This window comes from Brachyhypopomus gauderio, unplaced genomic scaffold (genome assembly GCF_052324685.1).
Source record: "Brachyhypopomus gauderio isolate BG-103 unplaced genomic scaffold, BGAUD_0.2 sc49, whole genome shotgun sequence".
Taxonomy (NCBI): domain Eukaryota; kingdom Metazoa; phylum Chordata; class Actinopteri; order Gymnotiformes; family Hypopomidae; genus Brachyhypopomus; species Brachyhypopomus gauderio.
Window position 1 is genome coordinate 1 of NW_027506874.1, and position 13,603 is coordinate 13,603.

The window sequence follows — 13,603 nt, forward strand, 5'->3', positions numbered from 1 at the left end:
CAGTGTAGTGCGGCGAGAGTGGGACTAATATGATCGAATTTCCTAGCCTTGGTTAGGACTCTAGCTGCGGCATTTTGTACAAGTTGTAGCTTCTTTATGGACTGTTTAGAGCATCCAATTAGAAGACTATTACAGTAGTCCAATCTCGACGAGACAAAAGCATGAACTAGCTTCTCTGCATCAGCCAATGAAAGTAAGTGTCTCAGCTTGGCAATATTACGTAAATGGAAAAAGGCAGCCTTAGTGACATTGCATACATGTGTGTCAAATGAAAGATCAGAATCAAGATTTAGGTGTTACTGAAAAACCATCTAGGGTAAGGGGAATATCAGCCCAATTGCTTCTAACAGCTTTAGGCCCAAGAATCAGTACCTCAGTCTTGTCAGAATTTAGTTTAAGAAAATTAGACGCCATCCAGTTTTTAATATCCTGGACGCAATCTTGAGAGTTGTGGTGGTATCATCTGGATTAGAAGATATATACAACTGAGTATCATCTGCGTAGCAATGGAAGCTAATACCATGCCTACGAATGATAGTGCCCAGTGGTAGCATATATAATGAGAATAATATGGGGCCCAGTACAGATCCTTGTGGGACACCATACTTTACTTTAGAATGCTCAGAGCATTCGTTATTTACTAGCACAAATTGGTAACGATCTGTCAGGTAGGACCTGAACCAGGAGAGTGCTTGACCTCTTATGCCAATGAGTGTCTCCAGTCTATTAAGTAGAACATTATGATCAATGGTGTCAAAAACAGCACTGAGGTCTAGCAGTATGAGAAACGAAATGTGTCCTTTATCAAAGGATATTAAGAGATCATTCAGTACTTTAGTTAGTGCTGTTTCAGTGCTGTGATGAGCTCTAAATCCAGACTGAAATAACTTAAGACATGTTCTGTCTGTAAGAAGGAAGAGAGTTGTGAAGAAACTACTTTCTCTAAAATTTTGGATATGAATGACAGATTAGAAATTGGCCTATAGTTGGACAGTTCTTGGGGGTTAAGACCAGGTTTTTTAATTAGCGGCTTGATGACTGCAAGTTTAAATGAACTGGGAACGTAGCCCAGGCTCAGAGAATAATTTATTATAGTAAGCAACGGTTCTACATTGCTGTGCAGTAATTCTTTAAGTAGATGGGTTGGTACAGCATCTAGTATGCATGCGGAGGGTTTAGCAGATTTCACCAGTGAAATAAGCTCCTCACAACCAATTGGGGAGAAGGACTCTAACAGGGCATCAGAGCTGACCAGACAGCTGTCAAGGTGCATTGGCATGTTGACAGGCTCTGAGATAGCACTACTAATGTTTTCCCTAATTTTATCAATCTTATCATTAAAGAATTTCATAAAATTGTTACTGCTACACTCTAGTGGAATAAGAGAATTGTTTTGTTCATGACTCCTCGTAAGGCTGGAAACAGTTTTAAAAAGGAGTCCTGAATTGTTTTTATGTTTTTCTATTAAGGCCGATAAGTATAAGGACTTTGCCGTATGGAGGGCATGCTTATATTCAATAAGGCTGCTTTTCCATGATAGTCTATACACTTCTAACTTCATATTTCACCATTTACGTTCCAGGATCCGCGCGGCTCGTTTGAGGCTACACGTGTGCTCATTGTACCATGGCGCTATTCTTCTCTCCGTGGCTCTCTTATATCGTAGTGGTGCAACCTTGTCTAAAGCTGTACGAAGGGAAGTCTCGACGTGCTCGGTGAAACGCTCTAGTCCTTCCGGAGCTACAAGTGGATCAGTGTTTATCAGACCCGGTAAAATGGTTAAAATGGCTATAAAAGTTTTATAGCTCGTTTAATTTGATAGCGGGGTGGCCGATGAACACAGTCAGTTAAACACAACTCGCACGTTATGAGGCTGTGGTCAGAAACAGCCTCACTCTGAGGAAGAATTGCTAAACTGGATATGTCAATACCAAATGACAAGACCAAGTCTAAAGTATGACTACAGTTATGCGTAGGACCCACCACATTCTGAGTGATACCCATTGAATCAAGAATTGCTTGAAAATGAATGCTAAAAGAGTCACACCGATTTTCAAAATGGATATTAAAATCACCCACTATAATCACCTTATCGGCTGATAGCACTACATGAGACAGGAAGTCTGAAAACTCCTGCAAGAACTCAGAGTATGAACCAGGGGGGCGGTAAATAGTAATTAACACGACTGTGACACTTTGTTGCTTGTTAAATTTGAAACATTTGATACTGTGAGGATGAGGTGTTCAAAAGAATTAAACTTGAAGCCAAATTTTTGAGAAATGCCTATATCAGAGTCATATATTGTGGCGACCCCACCTCCTCGACCATTTGGACGGGGGTTATGGACATATCTATAGCCAGAGGGAGAAGCTTCATTTAGGGCCATATAGTCGTCTGGTCGGGTCCAGGTTTCCATCAAGCAAAGCATGCATAGATCATGATCGGTAATCATTTCATTAACAAGCAATGCTTTAGATGACAGGGATCTAATATTTAGTAGTCCTAGTTTCAGATTTAAACTGCTCTCTGAGGGAGCATAGTTGAATTTAACATTGATTAAGTGTAAATTCAACTATGATCTGTGCAGTCATAACACACACACACACACACACACACACACACACACACACTAGTGATTACTAGGGGGCTGTGGTGCACACATGTCCAGAGTGGTGGGCAGCCCTAGCCCAGCACCCAGGGAGCAGTTGGGGTTAGGTGTCTTGCTCAAGTCATGGCGTCAGGTCTGGGAATCAAACCAACGACCCTCTGGTCACAACCCACAATTCCCTAACCACCAGACCATGACCATATAGATTATTGATCTTGATGTCAAATAAATACATTTTTACTATTTACTATCAGCATATCTGAAGGTGGCATAGTTCATGTGGGTTTAGTGCAAACAAATAAAATTACTGTCATCATGTGTTTCTGTTGTTTTAGAGATGATCTCTGGATATCAGCAAAAGCTCAAACGCAATCTACTGGAGAAATATAAAAAAATTAAAGGAATTTCAGATCATGGAAGCTCAATTCTTCTGAATAAGATCTACACAGAGCTCTACATCACAGAGGGAGGGAGTGGAGACGTCAATAATGAACATGAGGTGAGACAGATTGAGACAGCATCCAGGAGACCAGCAACACAGGAGACACCCATCAAATGTAATGACCTCTTCAAAGACAAACCCATCAGAACAGTGCTGACTGAAGGAGTTGCTGGAATTGGTAAAACGGTCTCTGTGCAGAAGTTCATTCTGGACTGGGCTGAAGGAAGAGCCAATCAGGACATCCGCTTCATATTTCCACTTCCTTTTAGGGAGCTGAATTTGATGAAGGAGAAAAAGTTCAGTCTGATGGATCTGCTTCATCACTTTTGCCCAGAAACAAAACAATTACAGTTAATAGACTGTGATGCTTATAAAGTCATTTTCATCTTTGATGGCCTGGATGAGTGTCGACTTCCTCTAGATTTCCATAACAATGTGAGCTTATCAGACATAACGAAGTCAACCTCAGTGAATGTGCTGCTGACAAACCTCATCATGAAGAATCTGCTTCTCTCTGCTCTCCTCTGGATAACCTCTCGACCAGCAGCAGCCAATCAGATCCCTCCTGAGTGTGTTGACCTGGTAACAGAGGTACGAGGTTTCAGTGGTCCTCAGAAAGAGGAGTACTTCAGGAAGAGAATCAGTGATCAGATCCTGGCCAATAAAATCATCTCACACATGAAGTCATCAAGAAGCCTCTACATCATGTGCCACATTCCAGTCTTCTGTTGGATTGCAGCCTCTGTTCTAGAGAGGATGTTGGGTGAAGCAGAGAGTGGAGAGATCCCCAAGACTCTGACTCAGATGTTCACACGCTTCCTGATCTTTAACATCAAACACAAGGACAGAAAGTACCATGGCAAAACTGACACTGATCCTCACCAGACTAGAAATATTGTTCTGGCACTGGGTAAACTGGCTTTCCAACAGCTGGAAAAGGGCAACCTGATCTTCTATGAGGAAGACCTGAGAGAGTGTGGCATTGATGTCAAAGAAGTGTCATTGTACTCAGGAGTGTGCACGCAGATCTTCAGAAAGGAGTTTGAACTGCACCTGGAGAAGGTGTTCAGCTTTGTACATCTGAGTGTTCAGGAGTTTCTGGCTGCTTTATATGCATTTCTCTCCTTCATCTCCAACAACACAAATGTGTTGAAACAGAAAAAATATATATTCTTTAAAAGATCAACAATGTCTGTCTTCCTTAAGAATGCAGTGGACAAGGCCTTACAGAGTAAGAATGGACACCTGGACCTTTTCCTCCGCTTCCTTCTGGGTCTCTCACTGGAGTCCAATCAGACTCTCTTACGAGGTCTACTGACACAGACAGGAAGCAGCTCTCACAGCACAGAGAAAACAGTCAAGTACATCAAGGAGAAGATCAGGAAGAAGCTCTCTCCAGAGAAATCCATCAATCTGTTCCACTGTCTGAATGAACTGAATGATCATTCTCTAGTGCAGGAAGTTCAAACATACCTGAACAGAGGAAGTGACCGTCGTCTCTATGGAGCTAAACTCTCTCCTGCTCAGTGGTCAGCTTTGGTGTTTGTGTTGCTGAACTCAGAAAAGGAGCTAGATGAGTTTGACCTGAGTAAATATTACCCATCAGAGGAAGGTCTACTGAGACTGATGCCAGTGGTCACAGCATCCAGAAAAGCTGAGTGAGTATTTTTATAAACACATTACAGCACTGGGGGGAGTTTCCCAAAAGCATAATAGAATCAGTCAGTCCCACCAGGACTGTTGTTACGTACGTAAGTTACGTACGTTACGGACGTAAGTTGTTACCGGGCGGCCAGTAAAATGGACACAAATTAAGTGAGAGTTGGCAAACCCTGATTTATTTATTTATGGGTATTATGCTTCTTATAAAACCCCTGGTTTTAACACTTCAAGCAATCATTGAATGAATCATTTCGAATCATTTCGACTATATGTATAAATATTTGACTTAATTAAGTTTAACTGGTGCGCGCAGTTACAAAATTCGAGAGGTGCATGACCTTGCGAATCGGCAGCGTGCGACGCCCTCGCGCACGGACGGAGCCACTGCTCACAGTGCTGGTTATGTTAAGTGAAGGAGATTAAAAGTGTGAATGTTTACTAGTGGGCCACTGACAGGGTGTCATACACCTCACATATACAGTTCAACAGCTGTCATCTTCGCCGCGCTGACCCTCGCCGCTTGAGTGCGCTGCAGTGACTTCACAGGCTACCGCAAAACACCATCGGGCGGCTGTGGCCTGTGGGCCGGTTCTAATAGTAATTAAATATCATCCAGGGGGCCATAGATAATCAGTTTATCCCCGCTTTCATATAGTGTACCGGGATACTGCTTTTCCCGATCTTTTTGCCCTTATTTTCGTCGCTCATGCTGCTTTCAGTCTGCTCCTCTTGAACGTATATACGGAAGTAAGGCGGGAGTTTGTCGACGTCACATCAAGACGACATCAGTGATTGGTCAAATTTGCGGGAAAGTTGCGGTGATTGGCTGAAGTAGCAACACCGCCCTGAATTCGCGGGGTTTGCTTGAAGTTGCGTTGAAGTTGCAAATCGCAACATCGCGACTTTCTGGAGGGTCTGATCAGTACAAAATCATAATAAGACTTGTAACACTGTAGGTGTCACGTTGTGGGAGGGCCCCCTGCCGGTCGCCCCCCGTCTACAGCGGCAGTTGTCCTGTTTTGGTCATGTGATGTTCGTCCCTCAGGTAGGGCTGGGCGATATGGCTAAAAACTGTATCACGATATAAGCATTTCATATCGGTCGATATCGATAATTATTGATTTTTTTTAACATATTTAAAATAAGGACTAGGGGAAAAATATGCTACATTTAAAATTTTATTTCAACATTATTTAAACAAGTTTCCTGCAAAAAAGCTCACATGCTGAATCACCCTCCGGTGAATAACATGTTTCAGTTATGTGCAGTGTTTTGTAAACATAGGACCAGACGTGTGGACTCGAGTCACATGACTTGGACTCGAGTCCGACTCGAGTCACTAAACTGATGACTTGTGACTTGACTGGACAACATCACTGAAGACTTGCGACTTGACTTAGACTTTACCTTTACTGACTTGGACTTGGAATCGAACTTGAGCTTTAAGACTTGAAAAGACTTGAAATCCTTATTTTAACTAGGGTGACCAGATTTGGGTTTCTGAAAAGGAGGACACCTTTTACAAATGTATTTTTTAGTGGCGTGTGTGTCGATTGTTGACGGGGGGGGGGGGGGGTAGCATGTGTCAAACCCTAGACGTCAGATTGGCTACCATGTATGTCAATCAAAATACAACCATCAGTGCAGATGGACAGCCTGTCATTCATCCACTACTTTTTTAAGTCATGCAATCTACCCACACTTCCTTCACAAAATACCGGACGATTTTGAAATTCCCCCGGACATTTTTTTAGGTCTCAAAAGTAGGACATGTCTACAGACATACCGACGAATGAACGAACGAAAGTCACTGATGTGGGGGGGGGGGGGGGGGGGGGGATGGCTGTAGGTGACGACGACAATTACTCAAGCAAACCGAAACACTCAAACGCCTAACGTTAGTCTGACTAACTTAATATACTACTAATCAACTGCATCAATTGTGTTAAATATTGAAATTACATCTGGTGACTTGACTAGGACTTGAAGTTTAAGACTTGGGACTTGACTCGAGACTTGATTGTATTGACTTGGGACTTGACTCGAGACTTGATTGTACTGACTTGGGACTTGACTTGAGACTTGATTGTGAAGACTTGAGACTTACTTGTTACTGTCACGTTGTGGGGGGGCCCCCTACCGGTCGCCCCCGGTTACAGCGGCAGCGGTCCTGTTTTTGGTCACGTGATGTTCGTCCCTCAGGTGGGCGGGATCCGTGATCCGTCTCACCTGAGGGTCGTTTGTTCGTCTATATACGTCTTGTCTTTGTACCAGTTGACTGCTGGTTATTTCCTTCATTTGGAACAATGCACGGGTTTTTGGTTTGCACACTTTCTATTAAACCATCCTCTTTCCCTGAGACTTGGCGTGATCGCTTCCTTTTTGAGTTGCTCACCCTGCCCGTCACAGTTACTTGCAACTTAGTGACTTGTTCACATGTCTGCATAGGACACATTGACACAAGCAAAACTGAGGTAGACTTTACATCTGTAAGATAAAAAGCAAACCAGTAATTCTCTTTTCTGCCAGCGGGTGTCGCAAAGATTCGTATGTCATTTAATATTTAGCATAAATAAATAAAGATCAATAGTTTTCAAAACAAAATTTATCACAAAGTTCAAAATGATTGTGTAAAGAAAAAATGGAATTCGTCCGTTGAATGAAAGTGAAAGTGTTTCACTTTCCAAAGTCTTAAAATATATAATTTATTTATTAATATTAAATAATATATACTATATACAAGTTTACATCAACGGTTTTCAAACTGAGTGAGTCTTCCATTGCCTAATAAATGCTTTAGTTTTAGTTTGTCGGAATTCTGCAAATGGTAACCTACTTATCAATTCAATATCTCAAAGGAAATATCTCACGGGTATAATCCCTCTTTGCCAGGGCTAGCTGTTGGCTAATACTTATTATGTAAATGCATACATTATGAATGGCTGCTTTTATGTGTTGTTGACACACTGGCATTACAAATGAATTAATTACAATGCTAGTTACATATATAAATGCATACCTTTGCTAGCGATGTAAAACTGAGATGATAGCATGGGCAGTGCTGTTATGACCACTTTATTCACAATATAAATTAGTCGGGGCGGCTACACAGTTTGAGTGAAAACTGCTTGGGCGATCAAACAGCAAACAGGGCGATCGGTTTGGGCATTTGAACAGCAAAACAGTTTGCGTGACTCCTCGGTTTGGGCGTTTGAACGGTTGCATAGTGCATTATAAAATGGCAAGTAGCCTACTGGACATGCTGACACAGAAATCAGCTCACTGTCGTTTCACTCAATACACGGCCAATAAACCTGATAAATTTGGGATTAAGTTCTGGGTGGCCGCTTACGTTGAGACTAAATATATGCTGAACGCAATTCCCTATCTAGGGAAAGATGAAAGCAGGCCGGCTGGTCAACGGCTGTCTGAAAATATTGTGTTGCGTTTGATGGCGCCTTTCACGGGTAAAGGAAGACATGTAACGACTGACAATTTCTTCACAAAGCGAACAAAACCACTATTGTTGGTACGATTAATAAAATCAGACGTGAGATGCCACCAAGGTGTTGCGGGCTGGAAAAATAATGATTTACCAGGCATAACCTAAAAAAATATATGCATCCTTAGCATAATGCAACAGACAGTTTCAATTGGCTCAAAGAAACTGCCTGAAAATGTTTCCTATTACAACACGACTAAATGTGGCGTTGATGTTATGGATCAAATGGCACGACTGTATTCGGTGAAGGCAGGCACCCGTCGTTGACCTGTAGCGGTGTTCTACAACCTCCTAGACCTGAATGTAATAAATGTACAAATATTGTTCAAACTGTGCATGAACGTTAACTGGAGCGACGAAGGTTTATTCTCGAGACATTTATTTGTAGATTTACAGTTGTGATCAAATTTATTCAACCCCCAATGCTGCGAAGGGTTTTATGAAATTCAGTGCACATTTGTAATTGTGTTCATAATGAAATCTTACAAGGACTTGTTAAAGAACTAAATGCAACTAAGATAGCATCAATTTTTTTTGTCATAAAGTATTAAATGGCCTTTTTGTGATTTCTTCATTGACACAATTATTCAACCCCTTTACGACTACCACTCCTAAGAACAGAGGTTCATTCCAGTGTTTTCCATCAGGTATTGAAAACATCTGTGGATGTCAACGAGCAGCAGTCAAGCATGATAAGCACCAATTAGGCAGATTTAAAAGGACTGTGATACTCAGCTCCTTCTAGACATCTACTGGTGTGTTTCCAAGCATGGTGAAGGCAAGAGAATGGTCCCAGAAGACAAGAGAAGAGGTTATTGCTCTTCACAAGAATGGCAAAGGATATAAAAAGATTGCGAAGTTGTTAAATATTCCAAGAGACACTATCGGAAGTATCATTCGCAAGTTCAAGTTAAAGGGCACAGTGGAAACGTTACCTGGTCGTGGCAGAAAGAAGATCCTGACCGCGACTGCTGTGCACTACCTGAAGCGTAATGTGGAGAAAAATCCCCGCGTGACTGCTAAGGAACTGAAAAAAGACCTGTCAGATGTGGGCACTGAAGTTTCAGCTCAGACAATAAGGCGCGCACTGCATAATGAAGACCTCCATGACAGAATGCCCAGACGCACCCCCTTGCTGACTCCAAAGAACAAGAAAAGTCGACTGCAGTATGCCAAAAGTCATGTGGACAAGCCACAAAGGTTTTGGAACAGGTTTTGGAAACTAAATTAGAACTGTTTGGGACAATGGACCAGCGCTATGTTTGGAGAAGGAAGAACCAGGCTTATGAACAAAAGAACACCTTGCCTACTGTGAAGCATGGCGGGGGGTCAATTATGCTTTGGGGCTGTTTTGCTTCTAATGGTACAGGAAAGCTTCAACGTGTGCAGGGTACCATGAATTCCCTTCAGTACCAGGAGATCTTGGAGGAAAATGTGATGGAGTCAGTCACAAACCTGCGGCTTGGGAGACGTTGGACCTTCCAACAGGACAATGATCCGAAGCACACATCCAAGTCCACTAGAGCATGGTTGAACATGAAAGGCTGGAACATTCTAGAGTGGCCATCGCAATCACCAGACTTAAATCCAATTGAGAACCTCTGGTGGGACCTAAAGAAGGCAGTTGCAGTGCGCAAGCCTAAGAATGTGACTGAACTGGAGGCTTTTGCCCATGAAGAATGGGCTAAGATACCCATAGGTCGCTGCAAGACACTTGTGTCAAGCTATGCTTCACGCTTGAAAGCTGTCATAACTGGAAAAGGATGTTGTACTAAGTACTAAAAAATAATGTCACTAGGGGGTTGAATAAAACTGATAATGATGTGAGCACAGTAAAGACATTTGTGGTTATTCCATCATAAATATTATGTTATGTTTGTCTAATTTATAAGTGCCTCTTTGATATAATTGTAAATAAGATGACTGAAATGATCAAAATCAATGTCAAACTGGCCAAAACACTTTATTTCAGTGGGGGTTGAATAAATTTGATCACAACTGTACGTTTTCGAACAAACCAGGAAATGCAATTTGAAACTAAACAAAACTGGCAATGGGAAAGCTACTGAGAACAAAGTCACAAGGCACTGATTCTAAAAGGTTTAGTCACCTTACGTGCAAATGTCACCATTACAAATAATAGTGATAATTACCATTACATTCTTCCTTTTGTGCAATACGCCATCTAGTGTTAATTATGTGTCAGTTCCAGCTTCCCTGTGTAAAGACTCGGCGGTCTTTTAACCGCCCAAGGTGCGCTTTAAGTAGGTGAAAACAACACGGCGCTAGTAGTAAGTGGTCTCCGCGCTTCTAGGTATAAGTATGTAAATGAGGCGCGGCGCTTCTAGTGTTAAAGCGGAATCTTTGCTCTGGTTCATTTGCCAATGAAAAATATATATATATCGAACGTTCTATCGAGCCCATTTTCTATTGATATCGATTATGCGTCTATCGCGATACATATCATTATCGTTTTATCGCCCAGTCCTACCCTCAGGTGGGCGGTGCCCGCGATCCGTCTTATCTGAGGGTCGTTTGTTCGTCTATATATGTCTTGTCTTTGTACCAGTTGACTGCTGGTTATTATATACTTAATTCGGATCGACTCACGGGTTTTTGGTTAGCGCACTTTCTTCATTAAACCATCCTTTTTCCCTGAGACTTGGCCTGATCGCTTCCTTTTCATTTCGCTCACACTGCCCGTGACAGAATAACCAGCCACTCTTCGGAAGCCGCCAGTCTCCTTTTACTTTCTCCTTCGTTCGTGGTCATGTCTCGTGGTGAGTGTTTGTCGACGTGGTGTGTGTTTGTCGTGTGTGTCGTCTGAGAGTGTGTCTCCGCTCGTCCCGCCGTGTTTAAGTGTTGTGTTTGTATTGAGACCCGTAAGCAACACGGCAGTGACTAGAGCTGGGGACCTTTAAACTCCGCTCTCACCCAGTGAACCCGCGAGCGACTCTCGTTATGTTCGTCCCGCGTTTGTTAATGTCTATGTATGTACGTTGTATTGTTAAAATAGCTACGCGGACTCGAGCGAGTTCAAGGGTTTGCCCGTGTGTGAATGTTTTGCTGGTGGTGTTTGTGTGTGTGTGGACGGGTCTACCGATGTGTGTGTCAGGGCTGGCCCCAGGTTAGGGCGGCTCCTCCGGTTGCCACCAGGAGGAGCCCGCGAGTCAGACCACAGACAAATCAGCGGTAATGGCATTCACCTGTCATCCTGTGTTTATAAGGATGACAGACGCAGTGCCTCACCGCTGAATTGTCTGCTTTCATGTTGTCAACCTCAAGCCCGTTTTTTCTCTCGTTGTCTCGACTCGGGTGTTTCGCCACCCTGCCATTTGCTTGTTTCTGCTGTTTTGTTTTTCCCTGTCTGCTTCGAGTACTTACCTCCTGCACCGCTCCCTGGCCTCTCTCTCAAGTTTTCCTCCCGCTGTTATCCTTCCTATCCGTTTTGGTTTTGGTTCTTGGGAAGTGTTTTTTGTTCGTCGCTGCGTTTGCCAGCCAGCCAGCTACCTCCCCTGGCGTCCTTGTTTTTTCCTTTTTGGTTTTCTGTGTGTTCGCTATGCGTTGAGTTATTCCGCGTTGTTTTCTGTTTTCCCCCGTTACTGGCGTTGAGTATTTCCGGTATTATTTTCAGTTCTCCCCTGTTATTACACGTCGAGTCCCTCCGCGTTTACTTTCGGTTCTCCCTCGTATCAGCTCTTTAAACTCAGCGTGCTGTGGCTTTCCACTCGCGAGTTTTCTATCGCCCGGTGCGTGGACGAGGTGCTTGGGTTCGTTTTCTCAAAAACATCTGTGGGGAATCCGTACCGACAGAGTGCTGCACGCTCAAGTGCGTGAGACGCGAGAGCCTCTCGGCTTTTTCGCCTCGCTCACCAGACATCCCGTGGTGATGGGGGTGAGCGACTGCGAGCCGGAGAGACGCGTCCCTGTAGGCGTGACGCAAATGGCGCTCGTGTATAGCTCTCTCTCCATGTATCTACAGATCCCATTGCGAAAATGGTGAGAGAGAGCTAGAGTAGGCGCGTCACGGGCTACAGAGCGCGCGCAGCGGTAGGTCCTGTCCGTTTGTTTTGTTTTTGCGTGTTCGTTTTGTCCTAGCATGTAGCGTGTTTTGTTTTATGTAATTCCTCTTATGCACCTCTCTCTTTAATGTGTGTTGGGAGGGGGTCCATTTGAGGTCCTGTGCTACTGTGGGTGGCACGGAGGGTGCAGCTCCTATGGAGGCCCTGACCAGGGATTCGAGGGTGTTCTCCGGAGCCGGTAGGGGCCCCTCACCTGTGAAAGGAGGTGAGCTGTTCGGTGTCCCCTCCTGCTGAGATAGAGACCCCTCCCCCCGGGTGCAGGGTGCCGAAATAGTCAGGGTAAGTGCGCGTTTGTGTTTTATGTTTTGTTAGTAAATTTATTTTGTTATTCCCCGGAGGGGCCGCCCCTAAATATGTTTTTGGGGGGGAGCTATGGGGTTCCCGAGCCATGGAAGGCGTAGCTCCGCGAGGAGACCTGACCTGTTGGGAGGGACCCCTGAGCAGGTAGGAGCCCCTGAACCCCTTTATGTAGGTAGAGGATGCCTGGGGTGTTAGTGGCAGGGTGTCTCCTCAGGCTGAGAAGGGGTCTCCTCCCCCCGGGTAAAGGGGGGTTTAACAGTCAGGATAAATGCGCGTTTGTGATGTGTGTAGCATGTGTGCGTGTGTGTGTTATGTGTTGCAGGTTGCTCCTGGTGGTGGACTGCGGCACTGCCGGACCTTGTGAGGTCTCCAGAAGGAGACCCTCCCCTTCGAGCTCGGGGTGACCAGCGTGTCCCTGATGCGGATTGCCAGGGCCCTGGTCTCTGGCGCTCCTGGGTTGGGTGGAGGAGTCCACCTTGCGATGAGGGGCCCCGGGAGGGGTTGACTCCCCAGGAGGCTGGGGTGACCCCTAGTGGAAGGCAGGGGTCAGCTCCGAGTGGAGAGGTAGGTTCGGGAGGTGGTCGGTGGGTGCTGTGGTCGCGCCACAGTGTGGCAGCCTGCACACATCCACACCTGTGACGTGTGGGGGGCTTAGTGCTCCCGGTCCACACACGATTGTGGGGCTCAAGTGGCCTAAGGGCGGTTTCACCTTGTTGACGGCCCAGTCGGTCCAGGGTCCCACCCAGGGAGGTGAGCTAACCTGTTTGTTTTTATGTTCCAGCTCCAGGACGGCAGGGAACGGGTCCCTGTCTTGTCCCCGCCCTCCCGCCCCTTTGCTCTGTTTTGTGTGCTGCCGCTGTGAGCCGCACATCCGGAGGGGAGTGCGGCTTTGGTGGGGGGGTCTGTCACGTTGTGGGAGGGCCAATTTAATACAATTACTGACTTTAGCATCTATATTACATGATGTTATCTGAACAACAGAGATTCACACACATTTCCTATAACA

General features: G+C 44.7%; 1 protein-coding gene across 1 annotated transcript; it reads left to right on the top strand.

The window, feature by feature from the left end:
* The first annotated feature begins 2,946 nt into the window (after positions 1 to 2,946).
* LOC143487707 (NLR family CARD domain-containing protein 3-like) lies at positions 2,947 to 13,368 on the top strand. The gene is made up of 2 exons (XM_076986806.1): positions 2,947 to 4,709; positions 12,920 to 13,368. The coding sequence occupies exons 1-2, from the start codon at positions 2,947 to 2,949 to the stop codon at positions 12,999 to 13,001; spliced, it is 1,845 nt and encodes a 614-aa protein (XP_076842921.1). The 3' UTR covers positions 13,002 to 13,368.
* The last annotated feature ends 235 nt before the right edge of the window (positions 13,369 to 13,603 follow it).